We start from the raw sequence: 22,335 nt of genomic DNA on the forward strand, positions 1-22,335 counted from the left end.
TTAATAAAAAGAGAAAACAGCAAACTCAGAATGCATTGTCATCTGTGAGATAGGATCAGCACTGCGGTATGGATATAACAGTGTGATACAACTGTAATGGAAAATGCTGATTGTTACCCTTGTGGATATGACAGTATGATAGAGCTGCAATGGAGAATGATAACAGTTACCATTATGGGGATGGCACTATGATAGAGCTGCCATGGAGAATGCTGAGTTATCTGTATGGAGATGACAGTGGAGATAACAGTGTGATACCAGTTTAATGGAAAATGCTGATTGTTACCCTTATGGATATGACAGTATGATAGAGCTGCAATGGAGAATGATAACAGTTACCATTATGGAGATGGCACTATGATAGAGCTTCCATGGAGAATGCTGAGTTATCCTTATGGAGATGACAATGGAGATAACAGTGTGATACCAGTGTAATGGAACATGCTGATTGTTACCCTTTTGGATATGAGAGTATAATAGAGCTGCAATGGATAATGATAACAGTTACCATTATGGAGATGGCACTATGATAGAGCTGCCACGGAGAATGCTGGGTTATCTGTATGGAGATGACAATGGAGATAACAGTGTGATACCAGTTTAATGGAAAATGCTGATTGTTACCCTTATGGATATGACAGTATGATAGAGCTGCAATGGAGAATGATAACAGTTACCATTATGGAGATGGAACTATGATAGAGCTGCCATGGAGAATGCTGAGTTATCCTTATGGAGATGACAATGGGGATAACAGTGTGCCTTATGGATATGAGAGTATGATAGAGCTACAATGGAGAATGATAACAGTTACCATTATGGAGATGGCACTATGATAGAGCTGCCACAGAGAATGCTGCGTTATCCTTACAGAGATGACAGTATGATGCATCTTCCCTGGAGAATGGTAACAGTTACCCTTATGGGGATAACAATATGGTAGAGATGACATGGAGAATGCTGTCAGTTATCCTTATGGAGATGACAGCATGACAGAGCTACCATGGGGAATGTTGACAATAACCGTTATGGAGGTGACAGTATGATAGAAATGGCATGGAGAATGCTGACAGTTATCCTTACAGAGATGACAGGATGACAGATCTTTCCTAGAGAATTTTGACAGTTACCCTTATGGGGGTAGTATGATAGATATTTCCATAGAGAATTCTGAAAGTTGCCGTTATGAGGATGATAGTATGATAGATATTTCCACAGAGAATTCTGAAAGTTGCCCTTATGGGGGTAGCATGATAGATATTTCCACAGAGAATTCTGAAAGTTGCCCTTATGGGGGTAGTATGATAAATATTTCCACAGAGAATTCTGAAAGTTGCCCTTATGGGGATGATAGTATGATAGATATTTCCACAGAGAATTCTGAAAGTTGCCCTTATGGAGGTAGTATGATGGATATTTCCACAGAGAATTCTGAAAGTTGCCCTTATGGGGGTAGTATGATAGATATTTCCACAGAGACTTCTAAAAATTACCCTTATGGGGATGCCATTGAGAATGCTGTTAACTATATAGAGGGACACTAAAACAGAGCTACCATGAAGAATGCTGACAGTTACAAGATGCTGTGATAAGTAAGTCTGTTTTTTATCTGTGGTTTCTGATAATTGCTGTGGTTCCCTGCCAGCAGTGTTCTTTTCATTTATCAAATGGAGTGGGTAGGTTGAAACTCAGAATTAGTACTGTACCACAGAGCATAATATTGCTTGTAGAAAAAAAGCATAGGCAAGACAGAATTGTCAATGAGTGCCATGAACTGTAGAAAAAAAATACAACTCTGGGTAAACCAGGTGTGCCTATGCTGGAATTTTTTTTTTCTTGATTCTTTTAAAGGAAGTTAAATTGGAAATTTATAATTAATTTATTGCACTTGAATTTAAGTATGGAGTATTTTGAAAAATTATTAAATAATTTATTTATTTAAAATATTAAATTAATTATTTAATTAAAATTATTATTATTATTATTATTATTGGAATTAATATGAGTGGAAAAGGGAATAGTATGTCATTAGTTGTTTTGAGGTCAGTAATGATGCTAGCTTCCTTTTACCTCTACTCACAGGATGCTGTATTTCTTGTTACACAAACCACTATTACTGTAGCATAAACACACTTTTTTCAGCCTGGACTAATAAAATAAAACCATAACCCTATATTTAAGCAGACAGAATGTTTGGCAGTTCAGAGAATATATCATATTTGGCACACATCTTCTTATGGTGTTATACCTAGTCCTACGACCATTTTGCATGGAACATCCAAAATCACAGTTCCAATACTTCTGTTTTTGGCACTAGTGAATATTTTTTAATTAAAAAACATTGCATTTGGACTGGCTGGCACATAAAACTTTAAGTCTCATTGCAACATGTCATATGATGGGGAAGAGGTCATGTCAGCTTAACTATGCCCACCACGTGCTTTGACTTGAACAACCATGTGAATGATGGTGCTGTCCCAGAGGCTGAGACACACAGAAAGGAAGATTCCACCTCCATCAGTGTTTGTGGATTTCCACATCATGAAGAGACTGTCAAGTATTGTTGCCGGAGATCATAATGAGGGAACAGAGACAATGGCTTAGCAGATGAAATCATCCTCTTTTATGTGTGCTGTAATGAGGTTCTTCCTACTGTGCTGTTAAGATAACATTATGATGTCATCTGAGGTAGCAATTACATGAGACAGTTTTGTTGAACTTTGAAAACTCAGTTTTATGTCGATGCACACAGATAACACATTTCCAATGGAATGCATGCATGCTTCAAATATTTCACAGCAGATGTGGAAAACTTCTACAGATCATGGAATATGGCAAAAGCAGATATAAAAGGGATATTATGATAAAAAAAAAACTTTCTGGTGACATTTTCAATGTCATCAAGTCACTTAGAGCCAGTTTGTACACCACTGAATTGCTGGCCATGACACTGTTTACTGTCTGTCCTCCTGTGTAGTGGATACTGTGTGGTACAGTTAATGCCTACAAGTGGACAGCGTGACTCATTCTTAGAGCGGCACCATCTACAGTCTGTGTTGCTGCTCACAATTCCGTTCAATTTTGGGTGCACTATGCTGGCACTTTTTTCACTCTTCTCATGTTCAACTGGAAAGTCTGGGATTGTACACAATCTCCTTCATCCTTGAGGTGGAAGCACCCAGAATGTTCCTGGGAGGTGGAAGAAACCCCAAACAGACATAGAGAGAGCATGTAAACTCAAAACAGACAGTGACCGGTTTCAGAATCAAATCCTGGATGTGTGCTCAAGGAAAGCCCTTAACCATGACACCACCATGTCTACCCACCTCCTAACATTCAAAAGAAAGCTGGTGTGGATAGGTCTGCAATGGCTGGAAATCCCAGAAATATTGGTAGAATTCATGCAGGACCCAATGACAGAAGAGCAGTCTTTGAACTCACAAAGGTGTTTTCAATTTGTATCGCAGGGCATCAGGGTTCAGCAGTTTGCCAACTCCTGTTAATACTGGTGATGTGGTTCATTAGCAAAGAGACTTTAGGGAACAGATCAACAAAGCTGCTGTTTGCAGATGATGATGCACTCCAAGCAGACTCAGAGCAGGAACTTCAGCAAATGATAGAGGACTGGAATGCAACATTGAAGGTGAGTGGGATAAAAAGGAATACAGACTAGAAAGTTGTCATGGCAACAAATGAGAAATCAGAATTCACTAATAACTGATGTAGAAGGGAAGATAACTGGGCAGGTTAACAGCTCCAAGTATCTAAGAAGTGGGACTGAGGAGAAGAGAAGTCTGAATGAGGATTCAAAGCTTCAAGAAAAGGTCCTTAAGCCAGCTGGCACATACAGTCAGGGGTAGTGTGAGAGAGAACACCAAAGAAGCTGAAAACAAGGTGTGCAAACCAGTGGTGTCACCAGTGCCTGAGGTAATAGAGATAATGTGCCTGAGATAAGAATTAGACTGCACACTGCGGAACAGATAAAGAAATAAGAACATCAGGGCAGAACAGAACGTATCCCAAATTCCACAGATGGTCAAAGAGAATAGATTATGATGGTTTGGTCACATGTGCAGGAAAGCAGAAAATGACTTTGTAAGGAAGATTTGGGAGAGTTGGAATAATAGCGAGAGGAGGCAAAGGCAGCCAGACAAGTGATAAGTGGATTGCTTCAGAGAAGACATGCAACCATGAGGCATGACTGTTGAAGAAGATAGAAGTGTGGCTCTGAATCAGTAGAGACTGAGATAGCTGGCAATCGTCCCCAACCCCATAAAGAACTGCAAAAAGAGAACCAGTGATGATGATGATTGCAAAGGCTGACTAGCAGCATTTAACATAATGGCATTTTAAATAACAGACTTTTAAAACTACCCACCTGTAAACAGCTAAAGTCATAATACTATTTATACTGACGAGTGTTTTACCCATATAGGTTCATAGGTTCATAGGTTCATACTAGGCTATCTGCCCGAGGGCATTTACAAGCCTAGCCCATAGTTTTGTGGCTTATGCCACCCCTTTAGTATGGGGAACTATACCCATTATTTTGCTGTGCCTCTGTCGAGCAGTGACACTGAGGTAATCCCTGGGGTATATCTGCAATCTCCCATCCATTGGTCAAGATTTCTCTTGAACAAGGCCAGCGAGGTGCTCTGCCTCACATATACCGGGATTTTATTCCACAGCATAGGGAGTCTTTGGGTGATGAATCTATCCCTCCAGCACGTCCTATTAATAGCCGTGTTGAGGTTTAAGTCTCCGCCCTTGTGGCTCTGACGGATCTAGATTTTTGAGGTGAAGCATATTCATCAAATCTGGGTTTGACATGGCCTTGTATGTTAGGCAAAGGTCACCTCTGAGCAAGCGGTGGCGACTGAATAGAGCTGGAGTTCTTTCAGTCGGGCAGCATAGGACAGATGTTTGAGACCCTTTATCTTTTGGTGAGGAACTTTTGTGGCCTCTCCAGCTGCTGCAAGTGTCGGGTCAGATACATTCCGAATGGGGCATTGTACTCAATCACTGGTCTGATGAGTGATGAGTATAGGGAGACTATGACCTCCCTTGATCTAGATGAGAATCCCTTCATGATAAGGTGGGCAATGTAGAAGGTCTTCCTAACTACTTTAGCTACATGGGTGTCGAATGACAGACTACTATCAACCTGGGTCCCCAGGTCCCTGATAACTTCTTCTGTGCTCAGTGGATTGCCACCTATTTGGTAGCTAGGGGTAACCTTGTTTTTCCCGAAGGGTATGACTATGCATTTTTTGGCATTTAACTTTAGGCCATGGCTCTGGCACCAGTTATCCGTTTCTGTGAGACCCTTCTGAAGGATATCTGTGTCAGATGTGTTTTCTACTATGGCGCACAGTTTGCAGTCATCTGCAAACTTTGTCAGCCATAACCCTCCCGTGTTTGCTTGTACTTCGGAAAACTAGATGCCAAACAAGAGTGGGCCCAGGACTGAGCCCTGTGGTACACCACTTGTGACAGGCTTTGAGTCTGACATGGCGCCAGCAACTCTGACCCTGTGGGTTCTGTCACTCAGCCAGTTTGCAACCCATCTTGTGATGTATGGGTTAACATTTAAGCTGATGAGTTTTTCAATGATACCCGAGTGGGGTATTGTATCGAAGGCCTTCGCCAGATCGAGGTAGGCTGTATGGACTGCCTTTCCCTCATCAATGGCTTTGGTGACTGTTTCGAAAAAGTCAACCAAGTTTAGAAGGCATGATCTGCCTTTGACAAAGCCAAACTGGGATGGATCCAAAGTCTGCAAATTCCCTGTCTTTATTTATGAGGTCCATTATGATCCTCTCCATGGCTTTGCAGATAAGGCTTGTCAAGCTAATGGGACGGTAATTTCCAGGGTCGGTGGAGGCACCGCCTTTGTGAAGTGGGACCACAGTTGCAGTGCGCCACTCCCTGGGTATGTATCCAGAGGTAAGACTATGATTAAACAGCTGTCCTAGCTGTGGGTTTAATTCCTCGTTGAGTTCGTGGAGCACACAGCCGGGGACACCATCAGGTCCCATGGATGCTGTGTTTTTTTGCTTTGGAGAGAGCAGTTCTCACTTGGGCGTTGGAGATGTTTGGGGGGCTGCAATCGCTTGGTATAGATATCTCTCCTTTGGGGAGGGGAGAAGTTTGCACTGAACCTGTCAACCAGTATGTTGGCAATGTCTGTAGGATCAGTAATCTTCACATCATTTTGAACTAGTTCTGAGCATATCTGGGAGTTTCCTCCCAGGTTTCTAACATAGCTAAAGAAGGCCTTATGATTGTCTTTTGAGTCTTTAGCTATTTTTCTCTCAAAATTTGCTTTGGATGATTTTATGAGAGCTCTTAGTTTTTTACTTATAGTGATCAAGGGTGTCTTACCTTTTAAGGATTCTGCTCTATCTTGTAGTAGCTTCCTCCTTTTGTTGTAGAGTTTGTTTATGGCTGGGGTCCACCAGACTGGACGCTTGCCTTTGGTACAAAGAGTCTTTGTTTTGCTTGGGATTGCCTTATCCATGCAGTCCTGCAGGTGCTGGTAGAAGGCATTTGTAAGTGATTCAACGGCTTGAGTACTGTTTTCCGCCGGCTCGGGGGCCTTAAAGGAGACCACACTAGTCTTTAGAAGTGTGAAGTCGGCTTTCGAGAAGTTCTTTACTGTGGTCTTTTTTATTTCAGGTGGGGTGGGATGAGGACCTCCAGCGAGATTAGTTTGTGATCTGATCTCACCAGTGAGGGGTATACTTCGGTGTTGAACATTGTGCTCCCATGTTCGTGATGATGAGATCAAGTATGTTTTCTCCTCTTGTGGGGATGGTGACTAGTTGTTCCATGGCATTTGAGTTTATGAATTCCAGGAACTTTTGGGATAGGGTGTTTGGGCTTGAGTAGTGTTCCCAGTCTATATTAGGGTAATTGAAGTCACCTAGTATGATGGTGTTTGGTGATACATTTATCCCCTCTAGTGTTTTCAGGAAGGCCATGTGAGGTTCCTGAGTTTGTGAGGGTGGCCTGTAACATGCTACAATTTGCAGAGCAGTCTTGCCTATGGTTAATTGCACCTGGATGGTCTCCGATGCATCGTGCGTTGCCACCAGTCTTGAGGTGTGGGTGTCCTTGATGAATATGGATACCCCCTCCTTTCTTGGTATTGTCCGGATTTTGGGGCGGAACGCATGATAAGAGGTAAAACCTGATAATGCTGGGGTGCTCTCAGGAGCCTTGAACCAGGTTTCTGTCACTGCACAGACATTGATGTTCTCCATACTGAGAAGGGCCTCGAGTGCGTGCATTTTGAGATTTAGACTTCTGGCATTGAGCAGCATTACCCTTAGTTTTTTCCTTTTTGTGTTCTAGGGTGGTAGGTTTAGAATTTGAGCCTTGCCTAAAAAGGCACTATGGGGTGGCAAGAGCCTTTGCCAATATCCGGAATCCCAGGGGTGACAGGTGCAAGCCGTCCCTTGCGAAGCAGCGTGGCTTGTCCAGCATGTCATCCCAGGCAGACAGACATTGGATCCCCTTTGAATGACACCAGAGTTTAAGCCAATTGTTAAAGCTGATCATCTTATCTCTGTATTGTGGCATCATTCTTGGTGAAGGTAGGATACTGCTTAAGGTCAGGGTCATACCTGCCTGAGCTACATAATCAGAGAGCTCCTCAATGTCTCTTTTCATGTAGTCCAAGGAGGTACGTCTCAGGTCATTTACACCAGCGTGGACAATGACTGAGTCGTATTTGTACCTGCTGTTGAGAGACCTGAGTGCTTGCGTTATGTGGCGGATTCTAGCGCCCGACAGGCAGCTTACTGTGACCTTCTCCTTACTCAGTCTGGTGAGCGGGACGTCAGTGTGTCTGACTATGGAGTCACCAATGACTAGTGTGTCTGGCATTGTGTTTGGCCTTAAGGGCTGTGACTGTTTGACACTCTGACTGTGAGGTCTATGTGTTGCAGGTGTTGTGTTCTGACGTGGTGGTTGTTTGGGTGTCTGCTTTGGTGGCCTCTGCTGTTTTGGTAGATTTTTGATCAGAGCCGCCGAGTATGTCTTTGTGTGTTTATGTGTATGATTTGAGGTTGTGATGGTACTATGTGAGACTGGGTCTATAGTGTGTGTGGTAACCTTCTCCTCCTGACTGGTCTTGCCAGTCCTGTGTTGAGAGAGCTCAGCCTCCAGTTTGGCCATATAGTTGCATCTCTCGCATGTATTTGTGTTTTGTGGGAGGAGGAGAGGGTTGTCTGTGTACATGAGGCAATTGTAACATTGCCTCAATATACCCAGGTTTACCAGCTGAGCAGGAGAGGACACTAGCAACTGATCCCTCGACATGCTAGAAGGACTAGACAAAAAACTTTAAAAGAGATTCCGGGGGACGTGGGTGACCGAGAAATGGGGTTTGCCTTTTTGGGGTGCTATCTATAAGAGTGCCGTATCAAGGTAATAAGTACTGTAGGAGCAAGTGCTAGGTTTAACAGATAGAGAAAAGTCTACTTGGAGTCAAGTAGAGATGATCTTTTTAGGTATTAGAGAAAGTGCTAGTAACAGGGATGCTTAAAGGTGAGATTGAAAAGAATGCACTCTGCAGTGTGCACTAGAGAAGTTAGATATGAAAGTAGGTAACTTGAGTTTTACCTGTTTAAAAAGTTAAGGTTTAGTGGAGAGTTACTATTTTTAAAACAGCAAGATGGACTGAAAGGGGTGGTTACTTTTGTATTTTGGTACTATGAAATACTGTAGGATGGCCAATAAATTTAAATAATTGAAGGGGTGGGATTTCAAAAGTGATGGTTTTGTGATTACTCACATAAGCCAGTGAAAGTAGAGAGAAATGAGATATATGGTCAGATTAACATAAGAGGCGGGCAACTAGAAAGACAGTGGTCTCTTTTGAAGTTTTAATATGCTGTTAAAACAGAATGCAAGCAATGCTGTGCATTTACTGAAGTATCGTCTTTCTTATTAGTGATTTATTCACAGTGTAGAACAGCTGCAATAAAAAAACAATCAGTGGCCCAAACTGTCCAGTGCACATTTTAGACCTACAGAGATAATAAAGTAAAACAGTAAAATATAAAGTGAGATATAGTGTAAATTGATCTGATGGTTTGTAGTCAATTTTTGTGTCAGGAATTAACTTAGCATGGTATGATAATAAATGTATATAGAAGCAAATATTTTGAGCTCTAAAAGATTTTGACCGCTATTTTTATCATATATTATTATCACAATATATATATGTGTGTGTGTGTGTCTATATATATATATATATATATATATATATATATATATATATATATATATTTATAGAGAGAGAGAGAGAATGATTTATTTATTTATTTTTGCTTGAGACACAGCCTCTAGCAAATCCAAGTAGTGGGCAATACCTTTTCACATCTACTATTTTTATAACTAACTCTGGTGTCATCAAACTATGGGAGGTAAGGAGACATTCCCTTCTGCAAGGAACTCTTTCTGTAGTAACATTTTTGAACAGGTGACTTTAAGATGAATTTCAGTGAAGAGTTGCTTTCAAGATTGTTGAACACTACAACTGCTGCCTCACAAAAGAGCAAAACATATCTATATCTTAATACTGACAAATTCACAGCCCACTTATGAAGAATTTTCATGTCAAAGGTCACCAAAAGGTATGAAAAAAAAAAAGTGCAACATGTTGACACTCTGGTGACATAGACAGATAAAGCCCTAATTATGGCCCAGGCAACCCTCATTCTATAATTGATTTGGGTGACTAATGGAGGGGTAGAAAGGGATAGACATACCTGTCCTGGATGGCAGGACATTTGTTGATGACTCTCCCAAACAGAAGGTGTGGTCCAAAGATGTTGCAGTTAAATGTAGTTGAACAGCATGAAAAGTGGGAAAGAGGGTTGTTAGGGCATATAAAAGAAAAAAGAAAACTTTGGACAGATGCAAAGATGGACAAGCCCCCAGGATACTCTTAAGATCAATGACTGGCTCCAGCAATACTGGAGTAAGTCCAGGGGAGTAGTAGATTAACTGGTAAACTCAGTGCGGAAGTGGACATTGTGGAGCCAGAATGGTAACATGAACTTTAAGGTGGCCAAAAAACCCCCCAAACTGTAACATGTTTTGTGTTTTATCATTCGACATACTGGTATTTGAGCCAAAAATATTTCCAGTTATTCCCTATGATAATCTTTAGTAATAATTTATACAATATTTAATTAGAATATTTCTATATCAATACAGTTTAGTTTTAAAGTAACACTGATTAGTGCAGAACATTTCCATCCCTCTGGTAAAAACAGTATCAACAGCAACATAATCAGAAAAGCAACATATATTTCTATAGTGATGAGCACTTTATTTTGGATTAAAATTGCTGTCTGTAATTATGGTGGCTGCCAAAAAAACAATTACTAGAAAATGGAAATGAAACTCTAAACCAACTATATTCAAAGTAGTTAATATAGTAACAGAGGAAAAACAACTGGATTTCAGATAAGTAGAAAAAAGTAAGAGCAAATTATGTAGGAAAAATGCAAATTCTGGGAACAATGCATACAGAGGAGGAATGAGGTTTAAAAGAAGGCAGGACTTAAATGAGCTATGTAATGTTTGACTAAAAATTATTGAGTGGATTATAAGTGATGTATAATGTTTGCAACTGGGAGTGTGTCACTATGGTGTGTGATGTAAAATGCTTGCAACTAGGATTGTGTCGGTGTGGCTTGTTTTCATTTATATCAATTTATGATTGCTTATGTCCTAAGTGATGGTTTAATAAAGATGCTTCTTCTTTAAAAAAAGGGTCAGGAACTGAATAATTTATGTAATGTTGCTTAAGTTATAAGATATATTCCAATATATGTGAAGTATAATGTTTGCTAATTTCTCCCAGCAATTAATCAGAGTAGGTTACACATATAAAAAAACATTTTTTAAGCTTTCTCTTACAGCGCTGTGTAACTAAGCGAGTCACTATTTTGGTCAGCCATAGGGCTCTTTTCGGGTCTATATCACTTTATTGAAATTCCAAAATGTCAAACACCATAAGCTCGACCTTGGAATCTCGAAATGTGATGTACTCGAATGCTCAGAACAGCAAATTTTTTCCAAGGGAAAAAATTAGCTGTTCCGAGAGTACACATAACAGCACAAGCACACCAAAATACATAATCCACACATACACACTTCACAGAACCCTACATTAAACTGTGCATACACTACTAGCTATCCACTTACCTTAACCCAACCCTAACCCTAAGGACCCTAACTAATGCACACTCACCGTACCCGCTCCCTAACCCTAAGGTCCCTAACTAACGCACACTCACATTACCCACTCCCTAACCCTAAGGTCCCTAAATATCGCACACTCACCTTACCCGCTCCCTAATCCTAAGGTCCCTAACTGTCGCACACTCACCTTACCCGCTCCCTATCCCTAAGGTCCCTAACTGTCACACACTCACCTTACCTCAGTCTGTTCACACACTTACCTTAACCCGGTCCGTCACCTTCGCACCACAGTCGAGGAAATAGCGAAGCCGCAGCAACGGCCCACCAAATACTTTCCCTGGGAAAATATTCTGTGTTCTGCAGCTTCGCTATTTCAAGCGTTCGCTGAATAGGGGTCGATATTATAACATTCAAAGTTTTAAGACTTCAGTATTATAATATAGACCCCTCTTTTCTACCTGAGGGTTTGCCTCCTACCCCTGATACTAAAGTACACTGACTCTTACATTTGTCTCTCTGACCCTAATTTTTACAGGTATATCTTGTACCTTTCTGGCTTTCTACACTCAAACATAGATTCCTGTTTGAAAGTATTACTTACTTGTCTGACATTTGAACAAGTAACCCTTGTAAAAATCCTCAAAATTGTATACTATTGGTCTGTCTTTCCTGCTAAATATAAGTAACATTAAAGTGCTGAGTGCAGGTTTTAGGCCCTTACATTAAATTTACCTTTGCTGTGGTGTCTTGAGTCAATCAAGGTCTCCCTCTAACCACTCCTACTGCTTTCTCTTTTCCCCCACCCCCCCTCTTTCCTCAAACAGGTTAAACTGCTACAACCTAGTACAGTCATTGGTTCATCCCTGCTCGGCTTGCCCTCGCTTTGCTTGGGCTTACTTCGCACCCCACCCTGTCCCAAAAATCAATCCTTTCCTTACCCAACTTGCTAGAACTGCAGTTGCCTGTTCCCATCTGCTATCAACTCTTCTCTACTCCTCACCTGTATTCTCGAACTTAAAACAGATCTTAATAAATTATCATCCTGCTATAACCACATTGCCAGATTTGCTACAGGCACAGCCTACCAGGCACACCACTGTCACAACCTAAATCACCTAGGATGGCTTGAACTGCCTAGCCTACTGCAGTTCAACCAGCTAATAGTGGCACATAATGTCCTTTACCAACCAGAAAATACACCTGCAGTAAAAAATATTATCAGCCCCTACACCAGCACCCGGTCACTGCGATCATCCACTAGACTCCTAGTTCAAACATACAAATCCAACTACTTAGCTGAGGATGGTCTGTTTGTCAACTCTGTTGGAAAAACATGGAACAGACTCCCAGCTGACTTGACCCTAGAACCCTCACTAACTCGATTCAAAAATGAACTCAAGAAATATTTCAAAACCCATTGGTTATGTCCTTGCATTAACCCCGACTAGTGACCTCTCTATTACTTGGGTGCCTTACCTTCAACTACTTCTAACTTTTTTCTACCATTTCAGGAAAGGTCAATTGTATTACTGCTGCTCAATGTGTCTTAAACCTGAATGTAATATTATATATGGATAACTTTGAAAATAATGTTATGTTTTGTAAAGTGTTTTATAATAAGTTAGTACTATATATACTAAATGGTGGTATTGCTTATGACTGTAATCTGCTTGGATGTAGCATTTACTAAATGTTCAATGTGTATTATTATCTTGGAGCTTTTTCACCGGGCCTCCGCTGAAAATGGACGTATATCCAATCAGACTATCCCGGTCAACAAATGTAAAATAAAATAAATAAAAATAAAATAATTTTAGCTTGTTAAAAGTTAGATTACTTTTATATAAATGTAAATGTGCTGCATATATCACAAGTGATAATTCAATAAATGTGTTAAAAAACAGCATTGTACAGATTTTACAACTCATTAAGGTAGTTCTGTTTGAAAAGCATGCATGCAAAAGGTGTGTAGAAAAAAAAAAACAAGATAGTTTTGCAATACCCACTAATGCCAAAATTATGCAATGCAAAAAGTGTGCTTTTAAGTGAAAGACTTCACTCACTGCACCTACTTCCTATATGAAAAGCAGTACATGCATCCCAATCAATACAGTTAATATTGTCATTTATTATGCCTGACAGTGGTACAATTGTCTGCTTTACAAATAGTATCCTGTATTAGTATTAATAGGAAGAAATATGTTATTTTATTGTATGAAGATAAGTAAGTGAGACATCTCTCTATGCATTATTTTATTAGTTTGTGACATTCTGTGTTAATTGTGTAAAATACTTTAGATAAACCTGCTGCCTTCTGGGTTAACATGAGGACATTACTATGCCATATCACTTGGTCAAAGTCATTAGGTATGTGTGTGTATCCTGTTTACAGCATGTCCGCTTAACCCCCCACCCTTGTACTATACAACCAGTCACTCAGCAGTCATAGACAACAACATAATGTAGAAATTGTAAGAGTTGAGTTGTACAGTGCACAGTATCCTTGTTACTCTGTTTATTTACTTTGACATACACAAATCCATGTCTCATCTGCACAAAACAGTGACTAAAACTGCTATTGTTGTTTTGTCTTTTCAGCGCCATATGAAATATGCTCAGAAGATTATTATGTAGGAATGCTATGGAAAAGAACACCATCTGGTGATTTAGCCTTCAACAGGTGTCCTCTCAATGCTACAGGTAGCTCACAGTCAAAATGCAAAACTGCATATATTTTAAGACAGAAAATTAGGAAATAGATTTTGCAAGATGTTTATAACATTAATGTTTTTGGTCATTAAGATGATTGTTGTATGTGCGAGTAAATTCTTGTGCAATACATTTCTGTACTTTAGTAAGTCTGCATTTTTAAATGCATTGTTTGAATATGTATTAAAGTCAGGCTCTTCTTATGCTTTGGGCAAGCAATAAATCTTGGCTAAAATTCATAGTAATTTTTTTGTGTGTGCCTTTACTGTTCATACTGATGATCAATGTCTTGTTGTCTTTATAATGCACAGGCACAACTTCCAGACGCTGCTCTCTTAATCTTCATGGAATGGCCTTTTGGGAACATCCCAGCTTTGCAAGATGCATATCAAATGAATTCAAGTACTTACAGCATTCAGTAGGTGCAAAGTCAGCTCCCTATATTTCTGTTGTAATAAATGCATAAAGAGATTGAACTGTAGAAAGTACAAACAAATGCTTTATACATATTTATTGTTCAACAGGCATTATCTGATGCTGACAGTTTTAAAATTCAAACTGATGAGCAGGGTCACAAGGGATTCTTATATTTGGTGTCTGAAAAAGAAAACAGCTGAGAAAATTGTAAATATTGTATTCTATAATTAATAAAACAAATCTGAAACAAGATAAAAGCACAGCATTTCATTGAACACCTTGCAATTAAAAGATAAAGTGTACACACACACACACACACACACACACACACACACACACACACACACACACACACACACTCATGCTATAGATGTAATATATTATTAATCTGATTAGTACAGTAATTGAAAACTGACATTTTAAGTACCACTTGTATTAGCAAAACGTTAATTGTTCCAGAAGTTCAGTATATGTGTTAAACAAAACTGAGCCTGCCTAGATCATTTGTTTGTATTTTTATGTTCTAAGTTATTTCATAGACAGATTATCACAAGGAAACACATATTTGGAATTTTACTATAATTTTTAATAAAGTAGGAAAAATATAACCAGAGTTCTGAGTAAATATGATTCTAATGTAATTTCATGTGCAGCAGCCAACTGAATGCAGTGCAGTATGTAAGGTAGCTAGTCAAGGATATTTGAGGCATATCATCAAGTGTAGATCATCTAGCAGAAAATTGGGCAGTGCAAAATTAAAAACTGTAAGTCATTTGCTCAATATAGTGTAACTATGCATATTTCATTTCATATCTTCTATTTTTTATAATATTTATTCCATGTATACAGTCATAAATAAATGCTATTTTAAACTTCACCTTTTACTTTAGGACCAAATATTACAATGCTGTTTGTTGTTCTGGCTGGTTAGATTTACATAAACATTTAATCTCACTCAACAATTACTTTTCGAGTAGATTTAAAAAAAAATATTTAAAATTAGAATCCTTACAAGTGTTCTGTTTTAATTTGAAAGCAGCACCTAATGAGAGCTTCTTTTTGTCATGTGAAAAATAATAGGCCTGACCCTGACAAATACTATTAACTATAGTAATGACAACATCCCTTGATTATTCATGTATTATATGAATTGCTGTATTTATTTTTATTACTATATTCCCATTTGCATACATTTTCACAAAAGAGTATCTGAAGAATAAAGGTCACAGACTTTTAATACTTACACACAGCCATATGGCACATGTAAACTTGTATTTGGTATAAAACAGCATGCCTCTCATCAGCAAGATACAAAACATCATAAATAACATCTAAAATTAGAAATCTCATAAGACCAACTAATTAAAATTCAAAATTACACAAAATGCTACAAAACAAGAGTCCAGTAGTAACCCTCAGTGTGTCAGCTCTACCCCCACAAACCATATCTTGCTCTCTCACTCTCTTTAAGGCGGTACAGATTTGAAAACAGTAACATTTTTTAAAAAAGTAAAATACACATTTTAATTCTTGGCCGAGTCAAGCAACCTCACATTAAACTTCAGTACCTGTAATGAGCAAGATTTTATGCACTGAGATATGGACAAAGATACAACAACTTTACAAAGGTGGTATTGTGAAATTTGTTGAAGGAGTACATATAGTGTGGTTGTGATGCGCTAATTAAAGTATTGATGAAAACATTTTAATTTAGCATTTAATAAGAATGCCAGAATAAGAAATAAAAAAACTTGGAAAATAAGTTTTGCTCTAAGCAATATAAGGTAAAATAGGTACATTTATATTTTAAAACAATACAAATGAAAAGGGGAACATTTTAATACAAAAGGTTGTTGTCAGACATCTGCAAGAAAATTTGCAGAAGAAAAAAAAACTTTGACTTAGACAGACACTATCTCCTCACTAGTTGAAGTGAAATAAAATGTTAATAGCACTTTGTCAAATAAAACTGCAATCCTGATAACAGTAACATAACTTGTGCAGGTGCATGGGTCCACCTCACTCTGCAAAGAAAAAAAGAAAAAAATAATAGAACTAAAACCAGACATATGCAAAACATCAAATACAACCAAACACTCAACTCATCAAAGCCATGGTGAATGCATGTGTGAAGACTGGTAGGGATGGGGGAAGGCTGCCAGCCTAGCCAGACAGACTTTTATACATAATTCTATCATTTGTAAATATAAATGTGAATCACAGGCTTGTTGTCTTAAATGTAAAGAAATACTGTTTCATGTGGAACTGGAAATAAATGTGACAACAGTGTACTCTACTGACCAAAGTTATGCCTGTGGTGACCCTTTCAGTTATACAGTGGTGCCGAAAAGTCTAGATGAAGAAATTCTTTCTATTGTTTTAGCCAAGGGTTAAATTGCTAGATTTAAACATCCAAATGTATTTTTATTGCTCTGTTCCCGACCAGCTGAAAGATAACAAAAGGGAGATGTTAAGAAAGTAAATGCAGTTAGTGTGTAGCCTGGGAATTCCAGGAAAGTGTAAAAAGATGATGTAATGTTTTTCAGAACTGCAATAGCAAATTAAACAGTGAGAACCAGAGATTATTAAGCATTTTACCTTGACTATCCAACTCACAGCATTCTGCCTTGCTCTATGTAAGTAAGTTATTTTAGAAATGTGTTTTCTTGTAGCAATAGCTAGGAATTATAAAGTTTAGACTAATTGTTTTTCTGTGATGTCAGAACTGTACTACTGATTTGTTTTAAGCATTTCTGTGTGATCTCTGAACTCTTTTGACAAGCACTGTGTAGTAGAAAGTATTGTCTTGTGGTTTTAATTATTTATTATTAAATATTTTAAAACCTTTTAACTGTGACTGGTTTGTGTAGAGATAAGTTAAGCTCTAAGAGTACATTGCATATATATAAGGATCCTGTACCAGGTCACTCTAATAAGACTTGAGACTGTTTAGTCACATCTACCAATTGGATAATAATATTGAACAATAATAATTGGACACCCTTTTATGGGCCTTTGAGTAGCTGATAAATATTAGCTGGGTGGTGGCAGTAATTACTGCAATATAGTCTGGGTAAAAGGGGCACAGCTGGAGAACCTGTGCCAGCCTTCCCCAGAAGTGTCTGCGTGGTTGTATAACCTCTTATCTCAAAGTGTGTGTCAGCTACTTGGGCAAGGACACGAAGCACTGGTTGGCCAGAGAGGGTGCTGAAGATTTTAGCTTGCCCAGCTAGGCTGAGATCTGGACTCTATAGTTGTGCTAGTGGGGAGTCTTATTGGGGACCTGGGAAGCAAGGGAGCAACCAGCCCCGGACTGACTGTGATCTCTGTGTGATCTTAAGGGAAATTTCACTTTACTGTGTGTATTTGTTATCCTTTCCTCTCATATGAGATGCCCTCTCTGGTGTTAGTGGTGACGATTGAGGCTCCTTGATTGCTGGGCAAGGGCACAGGCGTCACAGCATGTAACTGGTGAAATATGAAAGAAATGCCAGAAGTGTAACACACATAGAACGAAAGATGGAAAAACAATGACTGGAATTCATAGAAGTGTGACACATTGCACAGCACAGTGAAAGTTACTGCAGGTAGCTGCTCTGCACAGGTTCTAAAGAATTCTGTGACACAAATAGCACAATTGTATAATGATTAAAATGACAGGATATGCAGTGCATGGTAATGTCTGCATAATGACATATAGTTACAGAACCAATGAATATCAGTACATAGATTATGCAAATAGCAGCACCCAAAATTGTGTGCCAGTACAGAAATGTATAAAATGGGTGTATTGCATTGTGTCATATACCCATTCTGAACACCAAGAGTCATTGAGTCATGACTGAAGTACTGTAGTGAGCAACTGCAGCACTAGCATAGCAGCATGGCTAGTAACTACCATTGGAGACAGTTCCTGCAATAGTGTGCTTCTTGGCCATCCAATCCAATGGAGGAGGTACAGCCAGCACATAACACACCACCTGCTCAATGGCAGAAGATTATGAATCACTTCTAACTGCACATGGAGATTAAAAGGTACCTTGTCAAAATGTGTCATCCAAAAGCAGAATCATGAGAGATGCCTACTGTGAATATTCCTGTAGATAATAAGGTTTGTGCAGCCATAAGTCTCTTAGCTACAGAGCCAGTATAATGACCTGTTGAAGGCACATTAGGGTTATAACAGACGTCAGCTTCACAAATTTTAAACCAGTTCCTTGACATTACGCTATAGTACTTGGAGGAGCATTTCTGTATCCCCAGGACAGCAGCGAAGAGAGTCATCACCATGTAAGCATTTCAGAACATAGCCATTTATGTAAGGTCCTGGAAGCCATATATTGACAAGACAGTGTAAGAAAATTCTATGTGTGGAAGATTTTCAGTCCATATATTTCTAGTTAATCACTGTATATTAATTAGATCAGACAATAGTAGTAGAAGTAGCGAACTTAAACTCGTCTTAAGTCAAAACAAAACATAATAATAGAAAATATATAATTGTAGAGCATTACTAAGCATTACTAAGTATTCAGAAGTAATCCAAGCAAGGCAGGCAGTCTGTTTCCAGTCGAAAAACATTCATTTACGGAGATTACTTGTTTTTTGGAAGCCATATATTGCAAACATGTAGCCATTAAGGGCTCTTCTTGTCAGGAGGCTGTATAGTACATCAAAAGGAAGTGCTTCTACTCCCTGACTGATTATAGGTTCATAGGTTCATAGGTTCATACTAGGCTATCTGCCCTGGGGCAATTATAAGCCTAGCCCAATTCTGTATGGCTTATGCCACCCCTTGATTTGAGTATACTGTGCCCTTTTTAAGGTTTAGTTTACTGTGCCTCTGTCTAATAGTGACACGGGAGTAATCCCTGGGACAAACCTACGATCCCCCATCCACCTATCGAGATTCTTCTTGAAGAGATTCAGTGAGGTGCTCTGCCTCACATGAACTGGAATTCTATTCCAGAGCAAAGGGAGCCTCTGGGTTATGAACCTGTCCCTCCAGCAAGTTCTATTTATTTCTGTGCTGAGGTTCAAGTCCCTCGAGCGTGTGGCTCTAAGGGATTTAGATTTACTGAGGTGGAGCATGTCCATTAATTCTGGATTTGACATAGCTTTGTATGTCAGGCATAGATCGCCTCAAGTAGGCGGTATGCAACTGAGTAGAGCTGGAGTTTTTAACCGAGCAGCATATGGCATCTGTTTGAGACCCTTGATCCTCTTGGTGAGATACTTTTGGGGTCTTTCTAATTGCTGCAGGTGTCGGGTAAGGTACATCCCAAAAGGGGCATTGTATTCTATGATGGGCCTGATGAGGGATGAATAAAGGGCACGATTACCTCTCTTGATCTAGATGTGAAACCCTTCGTGATGAGGTGGGCTATGTAGAAGGTCTTTCTAACCACTTTGGCAATGAGGTTTTCAAAGGAGAGATTGCTATCAACTTGGGTCCCCAGGTCCCTAATAACTTTCTCTGTACTTAATGGGTTTCCGCCTATGTGGTAATTTGTGGGCACATTGTTTTTGCCAAAGGGTATGACTATACATTTTTTGGCATTTAGCTTTAAACCATGGTGCTGGCACCAGTTATCTGTCTCTGTGAGACCTTTTTGAAGGATGTTTGTGTCAGCTGGAGAGTTGATTATGGTGCCCAGTTTGCAGTCGTCTGCAAACTTGGTGAACCATAGTCCTCCCACGTTTGCCTGTACCTTGGAAAAGTATATACCGAACAAGAGTGGTCCCAGGACAGAACCCTGTGGGATGCCACTTGTGACCGGTTTGAGTCTGACATGGCTCCAGCAACTCTCACTCTGTGGATTCTGTCTTTGAGCCAGTTTGCGACCCATCTTGTGACATAGGGGTTTATATTTAAGCTGGATAGCTTATCTATGATGCCCGAGTGGGGTATTGTGTCAAATGCCTTTGCAAGGTCCAGATAGGCTGTGTGGACTACCTTCCCTTCATCTATGGCTTTGGTGACTGTTTCGAAGAAGTCAACCAGGTTCAAAAGGCAGGATCTGCCCTTGACAAAGCCAAACTGGGTAGGATCTAGTGTCTGTAGGTCCCCAATGTCTTTGTTTATGAGCTCCATGATGATCCTCTCCATAGCCTTGCAGACTAAGCTAGTCAGGCTTATGGGGCGATAGTTTCCAGGGTCTGTAGAGGCTCCACCTTTGTGGAGTGGGACCACTGTTGCTGTACGCCATTCTGTGGGCACATATCCTGTAGTGAGGCTGAGATTGTATAGCTGTTTTATTTGAGGGATTAGTTCCTCTTGGAGTTCATGTAGGACGCAACCATGGCATTATTTATAATGCATCCATCCTGGGCAGTTTACATGATTCACACATTTTGCATATGTCTGGCCTATACCAATGGCTCCTGTAAGCAGACATCCCATAGGGTCATCTATTTGTCATTCACAGAGAGATTCTAGTTAGATGTGTGTGTGTGTGTGTGTGTGTGTGTGTGTGTGTGTGTGTGTGTGTGTGTGTGTGTGTGTGTGTGTGTGTGTGTGTGTGTGTGTGTGTGTGTGTGTGTGTGTGTGTGTGTGTGTGTGTGTGTGTGTGTGTGTGTGTGTGTGTGTGTGTGTGTGTGTGTGTGTGTGTGTGTGTGTGTGTGTGTGTGTGTGTGTGTGTGTAACGCAGATGACAATGGGCACAGCCACCGACACTTCTTGTTCCTGGTCATCAGTTGCAGTTAATGCTATCTAGAGCCTTCCTCCATTTTTATACTGCTGCCATGGCTGCAAACTCCTCTCCTTTCTACATTAGGTTGTCTACTAAAGTTAGTGCAATGCACAACCTTCTCCCATTTCTATACTGGTTCCGTGGATACACTCATTACCGTTGTGCACCAGGCTGCTTTTTGCAGTTTATAAAACAGTCCCGTCTTAACTCCATGAAGCTTTAAGTCTACAGAATCTTTGCTGAAATTATTAGTGTTGTTGCCTAAAATGGTACCAGTGCATTTTATCACAGTAACAAGAGCCACTTAGCCTGGTGGTTATGCCAATTTTAGTGGCATTGCCAATTAATATGACTGTTTTATATTTCACCTTGTCAGTCTGTTTAATGAATGTAGTATTATTCTGCATATTTACATTAGTGTTGTTCTTTCTTTCTTGCCATAGGTTAAAAACCATCTTACCAAAGGGCATAGGTCAGCTGCTGGAGAAGGAATGTCCCAAGTGATCAAAACACTTCTTGATTTGACACAGCAAAGAAACTTCTACGCAGGAGATCTGTTAGTCACAGTTGGTCTTCTCAGAAATGTTACGGATACATATAAAAGAGCAAGTTTTGTCCCAGCATCTGATGATGTGCAGGTAAGAGTCAGCTTACCATCCTAAGACATTTGTGCATTCCACATGCAAGTAAAAACTGACTGAGCCAGGTGCTTCAAATTATCTACCCCATAACACATAGTTATATGGAAAGCTGATGCTTAAAGTATAAATACTAATTGTGATATGTATTTTGTTTTCTGAAGCCACCTGCATTCAAATAGAATAATGCATGTTATCAACCATGCTTAACGATTAGAAAACTATTTTCGGGTTATCTGAAAGAGTTTCATTTTTTAACTATGAGTGTTACATTCTGCTTTATGTATGCTATACTTCTGCCATTCAGGATAGACATTCAAAAGGAATGTGCTGCATCAAAACCTTTAAATTATACATTACAAGCTGGTCAAAAAGTAGACTTTGAAAATCACTGTTACCCTTTCATCTTTATTGCTGCTTTGAAGGAATCCAACCCCTCAGATCAAATGTTAACCGTCACAAAAAGGATACAATAGAGTTTAGAAGCAGAAATCCTGATATATTGTTTCATCTGAACTGGTTTTGTGATCTCAGTGAACTCTTATTATGGGGTTATGGTGTGGTCAGCATGCAGACATAGCTTTTGGCACCTAATTAGGTAGTATTTTAAGAAAAAAAAGTTATAAATCACTCTCACTCACCATAAAAGTAGTACT

General features: G+C 39.5%; 1 protein-coding gene across 1 annotated transcript in view; it reads left to right on the forward strand.

Moving 5' to 3' along the window:
- Nucleotides 1–22,335, forward strand: part of ADGRB3 (adhesion G protein-coupled receptor B3) — a 3,555,978-nt gene that overhangs the window by 1,466,531 nt on the left and 2,067,112 nt on the right. Inside the window, exons 8-10 of the mRNA XM_044063870.1 lie at nucleotides 13,822–13,923; nucleotides 14,244–14,350; nucleotides 21,485–21,679. Coding sequence (XP_043919805.1) covers nucleotides 13,822–13,923; nucleotides 14,244–14,350; nucleotides 21,485–21,679 — 404 coding nt within the window. The remainder of the gene's footprint in view (nucleotides 1–13,821; nucleotides 13,924–14,243; nucleotides 14,351–21,484; nucleotides 21,680–22,335) is intronic.

The sequence above is a fragment of the Protopterus annectens genome, chromosome 2.part2 (assembly GCF_019279795.1).
Source record: "Protopterus annectens isolate FY-2018-M chromosome 2.part2, PAN1.0, whole genome shotgun sequence".
NCBI classification, from domain to species: domain Eukaryota; kingdom Metazoa; phylum Chordata; order Ceratodontiformes; family Protopteridae; genus Protopterus; species Protopterus annectens.